This window comes from Rhododendron vialii, chromosome 9a (genome assembly GCF_030253575.1).
Source record: "Rhododendron vialii isolate Sample 1 chromosome 9a, ASM3025357v1".
Taxonomy (NCBI): domain Eukaryota; kingdom Viridiplantae; phylum Streptophyta; class Magnoliopsida; order Ericales; family Ericaceae; genus Rhododendron; species Rhododendron vialii.
The window spans coordinates 32,097,982-32,115,069 of record NC_080565.1 but is presented as its reverse complement, the minus strand read 5'-3'; the positions used below and the strand labels follow the sequence as shown (position 1 = coordinate 32,115,069).

The 17,088-nt window shown below is 37.2% G+C and overlaps 1 protein-coding gene across 3 annotated transcripts in view; it reads left to right on the top strand.

Annotated features, from left to right (window-relative positions):
- The window catches only part of LOC131301121 (probable LRR receptor-like serine/threonine-protein kinase At1g56140), a 477,161-nt gene that overhangs the window by 422,624 nt on the left and 37,449 nt on the right, over nt 1-17,088 (top strand). The window contains exons 15-23 of one of the 3 annotated variants that reach the window (XM_058327285.1): nt 36-109; nt 996-1,372; nt 2,326-2,521; nt 2,599-2,763; nt 3,578-3,696; nt 4,018-4,228; nt 4,322-4,553; nt 4,681-4,831; nt 5,134-5,787. In XM_058327285.1, the coding sequence (XP_058183268.1) occupies nt 36-109; nt 996-1,372; nt 2,326-2,521; nt 2,599-2,763; nt 3,578-3,696; nt 4,018-4,228; nt 4,322-4,553; nt 4,681-4,831; nt 5,134-5,460 (1,852 nt within the window). In that variant the 3' untranslated portion in view covers nt 5,461-5,787. Of the gene's footprint in view, nt 1-35; nt 110-995; nt 1,373-2,325; nt 2,522-2,598; nt 2,764-3,577; nt 3,697-4,017; nt 4,229-4,318; nt 4,554-4,680; nt 4,832-5,133; nt 5,788-17,088 lie in introns of those variants that run through there. The other 2 variants (XM_058327284.1, XM_058327280.1) reach the window with 2 other exon arrangements.

Sequence of the window (17,088 nt, the reverse complement as noted above, 5' to 3'; positions counted from 1 at the left end):
GCACTAATCAATATCCATTCTTCTTCTGCATACAGTGTTCTGGCTACGGGATTGGACTGTATTCAACAGAACTTTCCCTGCCTTGGGGATATTCGCAGTTCTCCTAAGTGTAAGTGCAATTTAGAACCTCCCCTTACCCTTTATTCTGAGACGGGACACAAATTCTATGATGCTGGAAAGAGGATCTTTGAGTTTAGTGTTCTTTGAATCATCAAATCCTTTGCATAATTCTAAAAGTAGGTCAACTTATTTTCATAATTCTAAAAGTAGGTCAACTTAGACCGGTACCTGTTAGCTGACTTGGTACACAATGCTGGTCTCTTTTCCTAATTGTTTATAAGCTTTTGGAATAATTGGTGACTTGATGGTATTAGAACTTCAGTTTATAGAGGTCCTAAGTCAATCCAAGTCTCGTAACTTCTGTTCATTCCATTGTTTTATGTTACCATGCACTCTCTGTGTGTGCATCGTACACCTTATTCAGTGTACTGTTGTGTATGTGGTCATGCAAAATCCTTTCATGCGGTTAATTTTTTTGAAGACTGCTGCATTGAGTTTGATTGTGGTACTACCTTTGAGATTTGAAGCCTATGTAGATTTATTTAATGCTCCTTTCCAATTTTTTCTTCTTTTATTTCCACCAAGTGTTGTTGCTAGTCAATGGCTTATTTTTTGAGTTCCAATCTTACAATGCCCTTTGCCAATGAAAGGCCATAAGAAACCATCTTTTTTCTTCTTCTTTTTCTTTCAAGGTGACAATTTTATACTTGTCAGATGAAGTGAGAAATTCCTTTCCTTGTTAATGTCAAAACTTCACATGTAAAATGCAGCGAAGTCAAGTTTGTCTTCATAAAGTGTAAATTCCCACTTCTAGAAGTTCATTAAACCCATAAGATGCATCACATGATCAAGGAGATGTGGCTGTTTTTTCTTTTTTTCTGGTGCACCTTTTTGAACTCTAATCTGATGAATTCCTCTTCCCCGATGGTTTGCAGATTCTGACTTTGCAATTAATTGTGGTGGTCCAGAGATGACATCTAGTAGTCAGATTGTATATGAGGGGGACAACGACGCTCTTGGTCCAGCTACTTATTATGAGGCTAGTACAAAAAGGTGGGCAGTAAGTAATGTCGGGGGCTTCAGCGACAATACTGATCTCCAGTATACGAGTGTCTCTTCATCTCAAGTCATAACTAATTTGGACTCGAGGCTGTTCCTCACAGCACGGTTATCGCCGGGATCACTAAGATATTTTGGGCTGGGACTTGACAATGGTAATTACAATGTGACTCTCTATTTCGCAGAGACAGAATTCTTAAATCCCCCAACTTGGAAAAGTCTTGGAAGGCGTGTTTTTGATATATACATCCAGGTCAGCGCCGCGTTATCACAATTGGTTTTTTTTTTTTTTGATAGTCCTGATCTTTTTTTGAAAGAAAAAATAACTACAAAGAATAAGGCAGGCATACCTTCCATTACAGGAGACAAACAACAGAACAATAACTACAAGCTAGTAACAACAGCAGGAGTCCTAGGAGCAATCTGCCAAGAACAGCATAGGGCCAAATTTAAGGGGGTCAGCTTTACATTGGAGAAATTGGACCCCTTAATCATGCAATTCCTTTCTTCCCAAATATAGTAGACCATAGCTGCCCAAGTAATTTTCCTAATGGTGTTCGTGAAAAGATTTGCCACAGAACTTCCCTACTGTGGCCACGTAGTCCTTTCAAAAGGGCGGCTAAAGAAAAGGTGGTACATGTCTTCATTATGCAGATTACAGAGAAAACATATACGGAAGATTCGCATGCCCCAGCTGATGATTTTATCCTTTGGTCTGTTATTTTCGTAACAAAAATATAATTTATAAAACAAGGAAATAGCTATTATTCCGAAGAATAGCGTTTAAGTTCAAGATCGCACACGGGAAGTAAAAAGCTAAGTTATTGTACTTCCAATCAATGTCTACCTTAATTCGAAAAGCAAATGGAAGTTGGATTTTGATTTGAGTAAACTAAAACTAACTAGAAAGCGATTTAAGTTTTGGAAACTGATGAGAGAAAAGGGACTTGCTCACTTGGCAGCACCTGCCATTTAGGCTCGAGACACGCACCCTACCCATTTTTGGTACCTAGCATTGATACCATAGTACACAATTTTGGATAGAAGTTAACACCAAAAGCTAGCTACTGAAGTGAGGGTGCCCTCACACTTATATAGTAATTCATACTATTACTTTGGTACCCTGTGAGATTTGACTTCACAAGGGGATCCCCTTAAGTTGTTACTATTTTTTTGGTTCCTAAGTTATCAACCTCTTCACTATAGGGGAATCTAGTTTGGAAAGATTTCGAAATAAAAAAGGAGGCCGGTGGTGTCTCTTTACAAATTCAGAAGGTTTTCCCAGCTCAGGTATCAAAAAACTACCTTGAAATTCATCTATTTTGGGCTGGTAAAGGGACTTGTTGTGTACCTGTTGTTGGTACATTTGGACCTTCTATTTCAGCAATCAGTGCTGTCCCAGGTAATAAGTGTTGTAAATATTTGATGCAAGTTTAGAAATGTTAGTTCCAATTTTCTTACGACTAAGATTTTCTACAGATTTCATCCCCACAATTCGTAAAACCCCTACATCCGGCAAAAAGAGTAAGATTGGTTTGATTGTGGGGATTGTTGTTCCTGTTGGAGTTGTAAGCTTTCTATCTTTCCTTGCGCTCTATTGGTTTGTCCTTTGCCGAAAAAGGCCGGGATGGGACGACGATGAAGGTAAAAATACTCAGGAAAATAGTAAGCCGAGTGTCTTATTGGGCTATGACTTTTGCATCCCAACAGATTCGTTGTTGTCCCGTGTGTGGTTCTGCTATTGTTTATTTGTAATGTCGTTTTAGATGTATGGGTCCTATGCTAGTTATTTTTGTGTTCTTAGTAGCGTTAGGCTTGCTAAATTCTTTATGTGTGATTCGTGGCGTGTTCAGACATGATGGGGGTATGTGTAAATGTTCTCTTAAACACTCCCCTTTCTAGCCAACCATGAATCCTATGATAAAACAGCCCATCCATCCCCTTTCTTTCTCACCTGTGAGTACCTCAAATCCTCTGGTTTTCTTTGTCGAATGAGGGAAAAGAAGTGAGCCTATAGTCGAAGACACACATTTTGGCACTGCCCTTGGTGCCCTGCCCAAAATTAGTATGTTGTAATATCCATTGTCTTACATAATCTGCTACTCCCTATGTCTCAATTTGTTTGTCCACTTTGACTTTTAATTGTCCCAAAATGTTGTATATTTTTAAAGACTAATGGATCAAAAGCTACACAATACCCCTTTTACACCTTACTATTTGAGTTAAAGTAATCATTTTCTAAAAGTTGGAGGGTAACTTTTGGAACATTGAGCTTTTACATGTGTAATGATTATGTTCCTTGAAACATTCTATTCTAAATTGGTTAAATAAATTGGGATGGAGGGAGTAACAATGTGCTACAGAATGATAATGATCATTATTTAAGCGTAATAGATACTTAAGTTGAGTATTAACTTCCTTGCATATTCACAAACACTGGTTTTAACTGTACTTACAGAGCTCCTACGGATGGATGTTAGGCCCTGCACTATCAGTTATGCAGAACTAAAGGCTGCAACAAAAGATTTTAATCCTACAAACAAACTTGGGGAGGGAGGCTTTGGACCCGTTTTTAAGGTAAACATCCTTCAACTAAAAAACAGGCTGTCCTGGAACAACTTCATATTGCTTTTATGAAATAGCACCCATCGACTGACTCCCTTGAATATTTCCCATTCACCTCTGCTTTTCTCTTTTGTATTCATTATGGATGGCAGCGGTACGCTTGAACCATCACATTTTTGCATTGATCAAGACCATGGAAACCCTGTTGTTCTAGATTACTTGCTTAGAATTGTGATTTATTGGTCCATACCATTTTTGCTTTTCATCATATCAGAAACCATCGTCGAGACTACACAATATTTCTCAAAATTTTAAAATTTTCATATTCTCTAGGGAACACTTAATGATGGGAGGGTTATTGCTGTCAAGCAACTATCTGTGGCCTCCCACCAAGGAAAGGATCAATTTGTTGCAGAGATTGCTACAACATCTGCTGTTCAACACCGAAATCTTGTGAAATTGTACGGATGCTGCATTGAGGGAAACAAACGACTGATTGTTTATGAGTATCTTGAAAACAAGAGTCTTGATCAAGCATTGTTTGGTACGGGACATCACCTTTACTGTCAATGCAAATTGTAGATCTTGAATATGGTAAATAAGTGAAACATTTAACTGTTTGGCATTTGTTAAGCAGGGAAGACAAGTTTGTTTCTTAACTGGCCCATCCGCTTTGATATATGCTTGGGTGTAGCAAGGGGTCTAGCTTATCTTCACGTGGAATCTCGGCTTCGCATTGTACACAGAGATGTTAAGGCTAGCAATATTCTTCTTGACTCTGACCTCAACCCTAAAGTTTCTGATTTTGGTTTGGCCAAACTTTTTGATGACAAAAAGACCCACATCAGTACCCGTGTTGCAGGGACATTGTATGATTCTCCGCAGTTAATCGCTATGTATTCTTCAGTGTTATTGATTTCGATATTCTATTTTGGTACTGTTTGTAGCTGAAGTATTAACTTACATGTGATGAAATTTCAATGGTTACTTATGCAGTGGGTATCTTGCACCTGAGTATGCTATGCTTGGGCAACTTACAGAAAAGGCCGATGTGTTTGGCTTTGGTGTTGTAGCTTTGGAGATTGTCAGTGGAAGGCCAAATACTGACTCGAGCTTGGAAGAAGAAAAGATCTATCTTCTTAAATGGGTATGTTTCACTTTCTTTTAGGCACTCATTGGTTGCTGATCCTTCGAAAAGTTCCAAACGGCTGCACATTTGATTGTGGGCACAGTTTGTTTTGACTGTGGTTACTGATTCGGCTACATCTTTTTATAATTCTTTAAAACAAAGGAAGGATTATTTTTTTTATAAGTTGTTCAAATACTACGCAAAGAAACTTAGAAAGCCCTTGTATCTCTGATCCACTCATCCGCTCACCCAGCCCAGAATGGGTGCTTCCCACTCTGGTTACATGATTCTATGACATTCCTTTCTTCCCTCCTTTTTAGGCCTGGCATGTGCATGAAAACAACCGTGAAGTTGAGCTAGTGGATGCTAGATTGTTAGAATTTGAAAAGGAAGAAGTAAAACGAGTAATACGAGTAGCTCTTTTGTGCACCCAGACATCCCCACAGCAACGCCCCTCCATGCCGCGTGTAGTGGCGATGCTTTCAGGAGACATTGAAGTTAGTGCAGTTACTTCACGGCCTAGATATTTTACTGACTGGAACTTCGACACAACCAGTTTTATGACTACGGATACTCCAAGTGCAGAAAACGAACATAGCCAATTCAGTTCATCAACGAGTCGGATATTCCAAGTGCAACGAACATAGCCAATTCCGTTCATCAACGAGTGCAAGCATGGCAGCAAATCCAGGGTTAGAGATTTTCAACGTAATAAATGAGTTTTTACTTGGGATATTTTGAAAAAAAAAATTTTTTTTTGTGTTTTGATTGATTTTTGTGAAATTTTGCAACACCTTTAATTTCACATGGATTATGACTTTATGTGAATAATTATAACGCTCATTAAATTGGAATGTGTTTATTCGGAAAGGATGTGCCTACTAGGGGCATTGCCCTTCCCAATTAATTGATGTCTACTGGAGGTATGGCTCAATGCAAAAAGGTGCCCTGGTAAGAGGCATGATTTTTCCTAATTAATTGTCTTCAAAAGACGTCATTCTTCTTAATGTGTGTCTAATAAAAACGTGGCTTTTCACGAAAGGGTGTCTGTAAGTATGTAAATAGATCCTCTGTAAAGGCGTAAGTCTGTTGACACAGACAAAGGGTGCACAGATCATGCACAGATTCCGATGTGGGGCCCACTACGAATCCCACACAAAAAATTCATAGGCTTCCGTGAAAAATCAATTCAATCCGATACCTATAAGCACTCGATCTAATCATATAAGTTTTCATTCAGGTTCAAAGTTGAATGAAAAGTTATATGATTAGATCGAGTACTTCAAGGTATCGGATTGAGCTGATTTTTTTTTTTTTTTGGGGGGGGGGGGGGGGGGGGCCTTGAAAAAATGTTTCAAATTTAATGAACGGCTCGGATCATTTGTGTCCCCACATAGGAGGTACTCCCGATTCTCTTCAACCTTTGACAACCACAACTGATAAAGCAATTTAGACCCCCTCTGGAGATGGGAAAATTTCAGCTAGAAGCCTAAAACAGCTTGAAAAGCCCTTTAGAAATAAGAAGAAATAAATCACGAGTTCACGTTAATCTTGTTCAAAAAAAAATGTCCCCTAGTCTGCATTCGTTTTGCATCTCTTATACGCAAAATATAGGCCCCAAAAGATAGAAGAATAGAACGCGGGAGAATGGTAGATTCTAAGAGCAAAAGCAAGTACACCTGTTTGTGTGAAATTTATTTGCCAGAATGACTATTGTTACAGTAGTACTCATAATATATCAAAAGGTCCAAAAATAGTAATGGTGCGGCAGCTGTTTGGTGCCATTTTTGCTCAATTGCAAATTCATACCTTTGAATTGAACTGTCTCGATCGTTGTTTTGATGCAATTCAGTTGGCTTGGATATTGGAAGTTTGACAAAGCCAATGTATGTGTGTGTGTGTTTTTTTGTTTTTTTGTTTTTTTGTTTTTTTTTTTTCCTTTATTTGCAGCAGAGCGATATCCCTGGAGCGGATTGCCCATTGGCAGGGCCATTTCAAGGCACATCACAAGGCAGCAGAGACCCAGAAAGGCAACCCGATAGGGTGTCTTTTTTAAAGCGAGGGGAAGGGATCTCTTTAACCATAGCATTTGAATGACAGCAGCAGCAAAACCAGGAAATGGCACTCAGCTATATCAACACCAGCAATAGACATTGCTAGCACCCCATACACGCACACACAAAGCTGCTAGCCCACATACCCACACACATGCACAGCTTTGCACATACACCCACACACCCAACCCAACAAAAACAAAAACAAAAACACAACTTCGACAAAGCCAAAGTTGGTACCAAAGATGGGTTTTTCATTTTTTGGCAGCAAAAGATAACAACGGATGGACTTCAAAATTTGCCCCAAAAATTGCCAAATTATGATTTCAGCAGCCTGAATGCATGGGTCATGAATTGACTAGCTCTGACAGAACATTGCGGAATCAATTTGCAGAAATTGTAATAGCAACGTTTCTCTAGTCATTTTTTGGGCCACAGTATGGAATAGAGAAGGAATAATGTGTGCCTTATTTGGTTTTAACTTCTGTTTTCTACTTTCATTTGCACATTCTTATTTGTCTTGATTCTAGATGATTACCCAGGCAATGGCAAATAGACCATAGGAAACTGCATTTAATTTCCACATTTTATTATAGAAGTACAGCACCATCAACAACATTGACAGTTAAATTTCTGTGCATTAGTTTGCTAAATACATGAACATTTACAAAAATGGATACCCATATACATCTGACAAACAAACTACAACATACGTACCCGTATAACCGCCAGCCGACATCTTTATGTATATTTACTCTCTAGCTACCAAAACCGATCCTTGTTGACACTTAAATACCCAGCCATAACTTTTCCTCCCGTGTTCTTCATTCCATCTATAAGAAAGCACCAACTGGAACCCAAGGCTCCGACGAAGAAATCTGATTCCCCAGCCATCAAGAAATTAACGAGAGGGTAATTCGTGCGGGATCCCTCCCCAAGCTGGCTTCATAAGTAGCCATTGACATGTTCTCCACCTGGCGTGTTACATTTGTGTAGTAGAAATTCCAGTGGGGGTATGATCTCGATCTATCAATTACTTCCTGAAGAAATCACAACAGCTATACAAAAGTTATCAAAAAGAGTACACACTATGATCAAGTCATCAAACAGCTCCAATGAAACTCAATGGGTTTGTGTTCAACTTCAACCAGAAAAGACCGGACTTATCCAAGGACCAATGTTTGTGGCCTGTGAAGCACCGACACTCCTAGAGATCACCGTAACCGTTTCAAACACTCCAGGGACACGTATGGAACACGCCATGTGGTGTGTCCATTACATTTCAATATTTGTTAATGGTGGGACACTCTGAGGACCCACATGGGAACACAGTAGGGTGACAGCAAAATATTTGTAATTTCAATAGTATTTAGCCAAAAAAATGTAATATAAGGAGCATGCATATGTGCATAAGGATACACCATCACTCAATAATGGATTCGATAGGAGTCCAAACCTAAATATGTAGTGGTTACAATAATGGTTTGCATACCTGAAAGAACCGTTTAAAAAAAGATTGAGGTGTCCCATGCCGTGTCTGTGTCCCCATTTTTTTAGAATAGTCATGTCGCCTATCTGTCTCTATGTCCCCAGTCGTTCCTGTTTCCCTGCAACATAGTCTCTGGCTTTTAGTTTGTTGCATATATCTAGAGTTTATCCAGTAGGGGTCGTGGGCCAAAAGAGACCCTGACTAGAGTTTCTCGGCACAAAAAATTTAAAAAGAAAACTTGAACGCAACTCTGATATCCACTCTGTATATCAGTGGCAGCGCGTTTCAAATCAAAGAAATAGAACAATATAGTTTAGAGATAGACAATTCATTAAATAACAAATAAATTACAGGGAAAAAAGGAATGGGCAACCATAAGAATCATAAATATTTTTCGGGTTTGGAATGTAAAGAGATGGATGGGACTGCTATGTCGATCAAAAATGCTATTTGCACAACCGTTGTGTTGGTTGTGTGCGTAATTCTGACTGTCCAGATTTATTTTACACAACCGTAATGGACGGCTAGAAATTGGTTGTGTATTGTGTTTTACACAACCATTGTGTGTGTAGCACTTCTGCTATATCGATAGACCAATGATAGACTTTCTCAAAATTCTTATTAATTCACAGGTTGATTGAATTTGAATAGACACTTATTGTATTGAATAAGGGCACACACCTTAATTGGATTCAGGTTGGATTGTGGAATAAACCCGTGCTATAGCATATTTATATTGTATTTGGTAACTATTTGCAAAGGAAAAAAACGTGATATTTAGTTTTGTATGTAAGAATGAGAACCAGTTCTACTACTTCAGGTCCTAGGGTCTTTCTGTCTCCCTCCTTGGCTTCCTAAAGGAGGATTGACATTGTCCGTACATATAAGCGACGAAGCCATTGAATCTCCATAAATGCCCTTGTATGCATGCCGTTAGTGTGTAGGGTTGGATTGTTTTCTTGAGGGTGTTTTGGTAGATTTGCATGCTCTGACTGGTGGCTCAGGCGGATTTGGGTGTGCAGATTGTAGTTAATTTTTTTTTACTTTAATAGGTTTTCAGACTTTTCATGTTTTCCTTCCATATGCTCTTTTTTCCATGCTTCAGTTTACTGTTTGGGTTTTGGTATGGGGGTGCTTTGGTAAAGTCATGCGTAGATTTGGACCGCCCTCCCCAAACAGAATCTACAGTTTGGTCAGGAGAGTAATGAAAGAATCTACAGAGATCTGAATAATAATCTTCTGCGGATTCGATGACGTGTGCTCTATATTTCTCACTCTGTTTTTTACTCTATTTCTCACTCTCTCCCTAAGATTCCATGTGTGCAGTAATCATGGGGGAAATATGAGTTTTTAGGGAAAAATCGAATGCTAGGGTTGGAAAAACTCACATGAGAAGGAGTAGGTTGGAGAGAATATAGTCCGAATCCGGAATCTGTAGCAATTCGGGAGAAGGTGAGAGATAGTGTGAGATCAAGAGAGAGATCCGTGGGGGTGGGTGGGGGTGGGTGGGGTAAAGAGACATTGGTGGTCAGGCGACGTTGGTGGGGTTCCGGCGTTGGTGGCGTCGCCTCTGGTGGTGGAGAGAGAGAGAGATAGATGGGAGTTGCAGATGAGGAGGGGAGGAGAGTAAAGTTAGAGAGAGAGAGCCTGGAAAATGTTGGATTTTGTCCCAATGTGAAAAAGACAAAAACAAACCGAAAAAAGAAAAGAGAAAAGAAAAAAAAAAAAAAGAACAAAAATGAATGGGCCCACTTGAGTTAAAGAAATGGCAAGACTTTTGTCGAAATGGGTGGTGATTTAGTGGTGCTCTGTGCACGTGTGCTATGCTCCAGAAGCTTCTCGGCAAATATCATTTGTTGCCATGTATTTAAGGGACGCGGGGGCTCTGCTGCCCAGGGGTGGGCAGCAGCCCCTGCCCACACTCACACACACTCACACACGGCACCGTTCGTTAAAAAAAAAAAAAAAACTCTTCCGCTTGCAATCCTAAGTAGCAGAAACGTGATTATGAGAGCCTTAGAGTTAAAATTTAATTATGTCTCTTTAGAATAATATGATCAGAATAATAAGATCTTCACGTCAATTCAAACGGATTGAAAATTGGAGCACTTAATTTTTTAATCATATTTTTTAATATATAAACGGTCTAAAAAATTAAGTGTGTCACTTTTTAATTCGTTTGAACAAGTACGAATATCTTATTATTCTAATCATATTATTTTAAAGAGATATAATTAATTTTTGTCTCTAGGACTCTTATAATTAAGTATCTGCTCTTTATTTAGGATCCTGTAGATCAGAAACGTGATTATGAGAGTCCTATAGACAAAAGTTAATTATATCTCTTTAAAATAATATGATTAGAATAATAAGATATTCGTACTTGTTCAAACGAATTAAAAAGTGGCACACTTAATTTTTTAGACCGTTTATATATTAAAAAATATGATTAAAAAATTAAGTGCTCCAATTTTCAATTCGTTTGAATTGACGTGAAGATCTTATTATTCTGATCATATTATTTTAAAGAGACATAATTAAATTTTAACTCTAAGGCTCTCATAATCATGTTTCTGCTCCTTAGGATTGCAAGCGGAAGAAATTTTTTTTTTCCTTTAACGAAACGGTGCCGTGTGTGAGTGTGTGTGAGTGTGGGCAGGGGCTGCTGCCCACCCCTGGGCAGCAGAGCCCCCGCGTCCGTATTTAAGGGTGCGTTCCAAAACACGTAATGAGGGCTTGTTCGGCTAAATAATTTTTCCTAAATTGTTTTTGGTTTTTATATTAAAAAATATATTTTTTAGTTTTTCGTTAATTTTTTTAGGATTATTGCTTTGCAGAGAGACCCAGCTCTTCTCTCTCTGGTCACTCCCACTTTTCTCCCACAATTCTTCTTGGCCAAAACCTTCTTAAGCCCCGTTTTAGATTTTTAAACTCAAAAATAATATAAATGAAAAATAATTTTTTGATTTTTTTTGCATTATTCATAATGTCTCAATGAAATCTTTCAAACAAGATCTATATTGCATATTTTTAGAGTTCGGCAAGCCATTATTTTTTAACTTGAAATTGACTTCTTAAAAAATAAGTATTTAGACCTTGTTCGGCTGAAAAAACCAATGTGGATTTTTTTTTTTGTCTTTATTTGAAATTTCCTTGCATTTGTTAATTTTTGGGTAGATTATTTTTTCGTCATGACAAGAGAAATTTAAAAGCAAAAAATTATGACCGAAACTCAATTTTTTTGAATAAAAATAAAAATAATCAAATAAGTTAATTTTCCCGTCTTTAGATAGTGTGTGTGAGAGGAACAAAAGGTTATAAGAGCATTCGCATCAAGGTCGCTACCCAACCTTGAAAACTATAGTAACGGGCCAAACCCAAAAAAAATCCCAAAAGCTTGTGTTACCAGCCTTGTTGAAATCGCTCCTGGAGTAGCAGGATGAACAGTTCTCGTTGCAACACTCGAGCAACTATTCACTCTCGTTGGTACGTAGAGCTGACGTTCTTCCTCTTCTTTGTTCTTCCTCATCTTTCTATCAGTGAGGGGGCCGAATTTGGAGCCCTAGGAAGAGTTTCTTGCATTTCCTGTGGGAGCGGACAAGGCCAGGCGGCCTCAAGTTGTGGCCACAACCGAGGAATTCTGTCATCGCCGGCAAATACGAGCGATTGAGTCTTGGGGCAGCATCACGTTGCTTGATTGCTGCCGTGTTTGGTTGATCTCATCCCAAGTCTAGGTGATGTCCTCTCCTCCGATGGCCTTCCCGTAGACATTTGGCCGTTGTGTTTATTTGGGTGAATTAGAATATTTAAATTGAGAAGAGGGTGAGAATAAAGAACTTGATGCAGTAGATATTTTAAAAGTATGTAGCTAAAATAATAAAGTGGCTTTTTAAAGTGTAAATTGGTCCAAAATATAGTGAGTTTGGTGTGGATGCTCTAACAAGTGAGACAGAAGGTGTGAGGTAAATATCAAGTGTGAGTATGTGATATTTGTATCTCACTGTTGTAATCCTCATTGTTATAGTAGAGTTGTTCTCTCCCCGTGAACGTATCCGAATTTTGAAAACCACATATTTTGATTGTGTATTGTTCTCTTGTGTGTGATTTGTTTTTTTGTTGGTAAGCTTCCGTTGCGTTGTGGTATCAGAGCATGAGAATGGTATCGGGTGGAGGGATTTTTTTCCCACATAAAACGCTTGATCTATCCAACGGGTTGAGGTCCAGTCGAGTGAATGTTACCATCCGGTCCAGTATGGGTTTTTGGGCCTATTCCAAGCCCAAAAAAATTATCGGAATTGTCCATTTTTTTTGAGTTCGTCAAGAACTTCAACCCTGCAAAAATTCATGTCAATTGGATACCGATCAATACTTGATCGGGTAACATTTATCTTGGGAAAAAAATACTATGCACACTGGATAGTACCCATTTGCTTTAAGATAAATGTGTTTTGAATTTTTGGATCAGGTATTGATTGGTATCCGATCGACATGAATTTTTGAAGGATTGAAGTTATTGACGAGCTCAACAAAATGGATGATTCCTATAATTTTTTTGGGCCCGGGACAGGCCTGAAAATCCACACTAGACTGGACTTGATGGTAACACCTGCTGGACTGGACCTCAACCCCTATCCAACACCTCCACCGATTCTTCTTCTGCTAATTTCTTACCAATAAAAGAATAATAATAAAAGTAAAAAAAAGAGTGGCCAAGAGAATAATGTAAAAGATGTACTATCATTTTACACGTGTCAATAAAATTGAGAATACAAAAAGTTACTACTTTCATCCCAAAATGTTTGTTCGCTCCACAAAACGGTGTCTAAAAAATAATATAATTTTAAAAAAGCAGAACAATAGTTTTTCAATAACTTACTAAATATCAATGAGCTTTTTTAATTTGTGCAAAAAGTTTGAATTTTTTCTTAAAAAAATTGAATTCTTGAAAAAATTGAATTATTTTTAAGACTCCATTTCGGGGACTGACAAATAATTTGGGACGAAGGGAGTATAAAATATTATAGTCTGAAAAATTTGTTGGAGTGCACCGTATAAAGTATAAACTTATTCTTTCAAAATTTGATTTGAGATGTGGTAGTAAAATACAGTTTTGAATGTGACATATTGAGGGAAATTCTGTAATTTATCTCCTATTTTCTGCACTTTTGTCTCCAAAATAAAAATGTGGTCTCCAAACTCCATCCAAAAGTAAATTTGAAATTCAAATCTCTGAAAAGAACAATGGGTTCTTCCAAAATTTTCTCAAAAAATAAAAAGTAAAGAAAAGAATCGATAAATTACAAAATTTCTGATCAATATGTTACATCCATTTATTATTTTGGAGTTTTGAAGATGAGTTGGAGATACTCAAGGTGTTTTGTTGGGTACAGTAGTACGAGGGACTAAGGCCTCACTTTGTTTAAAGCTATACACTTATTAGTCACATAATTCTTTTAAGTAATGTACTCCACTTTCCCTCTTAGCACTCGCTCCGTGTCTGCACTTTCAATCTCACTCTCGTAAAATTTCAATATTTTGAAATATTTTTGAAAAACGCTTTCACACACGCAAATTATTGGCCCGTTCTGCTTCCCACCTTAAAAAATAAGTATTTTTTTGCAATTTTCAATCTGAAAAATAATATGCTCACAAAAAAAAAATGCAATATGAATCTTGTTTGATAGATTTTGATAAGATCTATCAAACCTACAAAAAAAATTGAAAAATTATTTTCGTAAGTCTATTATTTTAAAATTTGAAAATAGGTCCTTATTTACGTATTAACAGAGGGTTAGACTAAACAGAGGGTATGATAGACGTTAAAGAGAAGACGTTGGTTCAAGTGTGGTAGTAATAGACAAATGACATATTTTGGCACAAAGAACTGGCACAGAGATTGGGAACAGGTGATTTGAAGCCCCGGAAATGGGTATTTGAAAGAGTAGACTTTTGGTTTGGGGTGCTCGAACATTCTCCGATGGTTGTGACTTGTGACATATTGGAGGAAGATTTTATAATTTATTCTCACTTTTTGTAATTTATGAGAGAATCTAGAAAAAAATCCATCTTATTTTTTAGAAATTTGTCTCCAAAATGGGAGTAGTGTCTTCATATTTGGATAACCAAAGGCAATTTGGAGACCCAAATATCTAAAAAGTAGGATGGGTCCCTACTACATTCTCTCATAAAGTGAAAAAAAGTGAGAATAAATTACAAAATTTTCCTCCAGTATATCACATTCATTCTTTATTTTAGACTTTTAGAGATGGGTTGGAGATGCTCTAAGGCTAATTATAAAAAAGGTGGAAGAAGGGGAGTACAGAGAAAGTTGGAGCTAGCTGGTATGTGAAGAAGATCAGAAGGCTGGAAGGTTCAAAGAAGTGTGAGGGGAATGGAAGTTTTTTTGCTAGGGAGGGTAACGAAATTGAACTTGTGGTTTATTTAATGGCTGAGATTAACTATGAGAAATCCAAGGTGGGATATCATGCCACGTTTAGTCCAATTTTAGCTCTCAAACCATTGGCGGAGTCAGGATTTTGACTCCGGGGAGGTCAGTTTAAAAGACATTTTTTTTTATCGAAACGTATACTTATTACTATATCATATGATTTTTGTTTTTCGGTTCACTACATTTGTACATTAAAATGATTCTTTAGGCTAATTCAACTGTCATATGCTTATTTTTTATTTATGAAAGAAATTGAGAAATGAGACTGTAAAATAACTAATTTTTTTATCAAATCGAACAAAAAATATTAAGATTATAAGTACTTGTACACGAATACTTATCAATAATATTCAAAATCAGATATGTACAAAATAAATTTTTTAAAACTCTGATGCTCGATCCCCGGACCCCAATATAGCTCTGCCCCAGTCTCAAACGGCACTTTGGACTTGCCAACGGAAAAAGTCGCATTTAAATTGTTTTTTTTTTTTTTAGTAAATCCAGATGTTGAGGGGCTCTCAAACAACACACACCATTTTTTAATGATTCAAACTGCAAGTTATTCTTAAAAAATATTTTAGGGTGGTTCTTGTAAAAAATTAGTTCAATCCGATATCTGTAAATGATTTTTCAACATTTGTAGGGGCTGTACGAATTTTGAAACTGCCCTTATCGATATCGGATTGAGTTAATTTTTTTAGGAACTCGTAAAAATATATTTAAGAGTAAGTTACAATTTGAATTATTTTTGTAGGACCCGTGATGGGCTCCGCCAAAATGAAAAAAATTATTGGGCGCCCATTTAATGGGGTACCAAGTAGCTAGGGGGTACACTGATTAGATTTTTTTGATTTTTGTGGGACTCATTATGGGTCTTAATAAATATGATTCAAACTGCCAATTATTCTTAAAATATCTACGTATGGGTTGCTGAAAACAAATTAGTTTTATCCGATATCGATAAAAATTGTTTTAGAATTCGTAGAGTGTTTTAATATTCATAACGCCCCTACGAATACTAAAAAAGTTTTTACGGATATTGGATTAAGCTAATTTTTTACGAGAACCACAAAGAAATACTATTTTTAAAGAAACAACTTGGAGTTTGAATAATCTTTGTGGGACTCGAAATGAGCTCCACAAAAATGGTACAGTATGTGTTATTATTTGAGAGCCCCTCAACATCTGGATTTTCTCAAAAGAAAAAATCACGTTAAATATAGCTTTTTCCGTTAGCAAGTCCCAAGTGCCGTTTGAGAGCCAAAATTGGATGGGACATGGCATGATGTCCCACCTTGGATTTCTCACAGTTAATCTCAGCCATTAAATGGACCACAACGGACAGCAAATTACTGGATGGGATCCGACCCCGGAAAGGGGATCGAAATGGGGTGTTTTTTTTGGGATCCGTGTGGGAAATGAGGGCGGAGAGAGTTGCATTCCAGAAAATTGATTTTTGGGTAAGTGGTACCCATGCAGCACATCCGAGCCGTTAAAAATACAATTGACGGCTAGGATTGAAAGGTATCGAACGAATTAAACCAAAAAAGATAAAAATAAGAGAAAAAGAGTGTTTCAATCTGAGTTGTCGATTGCATTGTGCTGCACTAATATCACGTGGTATTTGATTTGCAAACAAAAATTCCTCCAGCTTGAGAGAGTTATCTGTGTACCCTGTTCCAAAAACTTTCTTAAAATTTCAATATTTATTTTAAAATTTTCAAGCTTAAAAGTAATATGCTTATGAAAATAATTTTTAGTTTTTTTTTTGCATCGTATAAAAGACCTCATCGAGATCCTTCAAGCAAGATCCATATCGCATATTTTTACATTTAGGCTCCATGTGTTTCGAGGTAAAATATTTTCACCGTAAAAATATTTCTCTTGTAAAACAATTTTTGTAAAAAAAAATTTCATTTTGTTTTCCGTTGTTTGGAAAAAAATTTAGACAACAGAGATTTACCAATACTTTCAACCCTCTATCCCGGAAAAAAATAGGAATTTTAGTCTCGCACAGATGATTCGAGGTGTTCAATAATTTGAAATGAAAAAAATCTTTCATATGTATAGGACTCTGAACTCCCAAATATAAAGAGGTAGACAAAAATCTTTCATTGTCGCTCCAACACGTGTCGAGAGAGAGAACCGTGTTTTATGGTCTGGAGGCGAGAACCATGTTAAAGCAAAAGCAAAAACAACTTACGGGAATCCGGCTCGTAAATCATTTTTCACCAGTTGATGTTGATGTAAATCTATATTACAATAAACAACGATTTTGCAAATG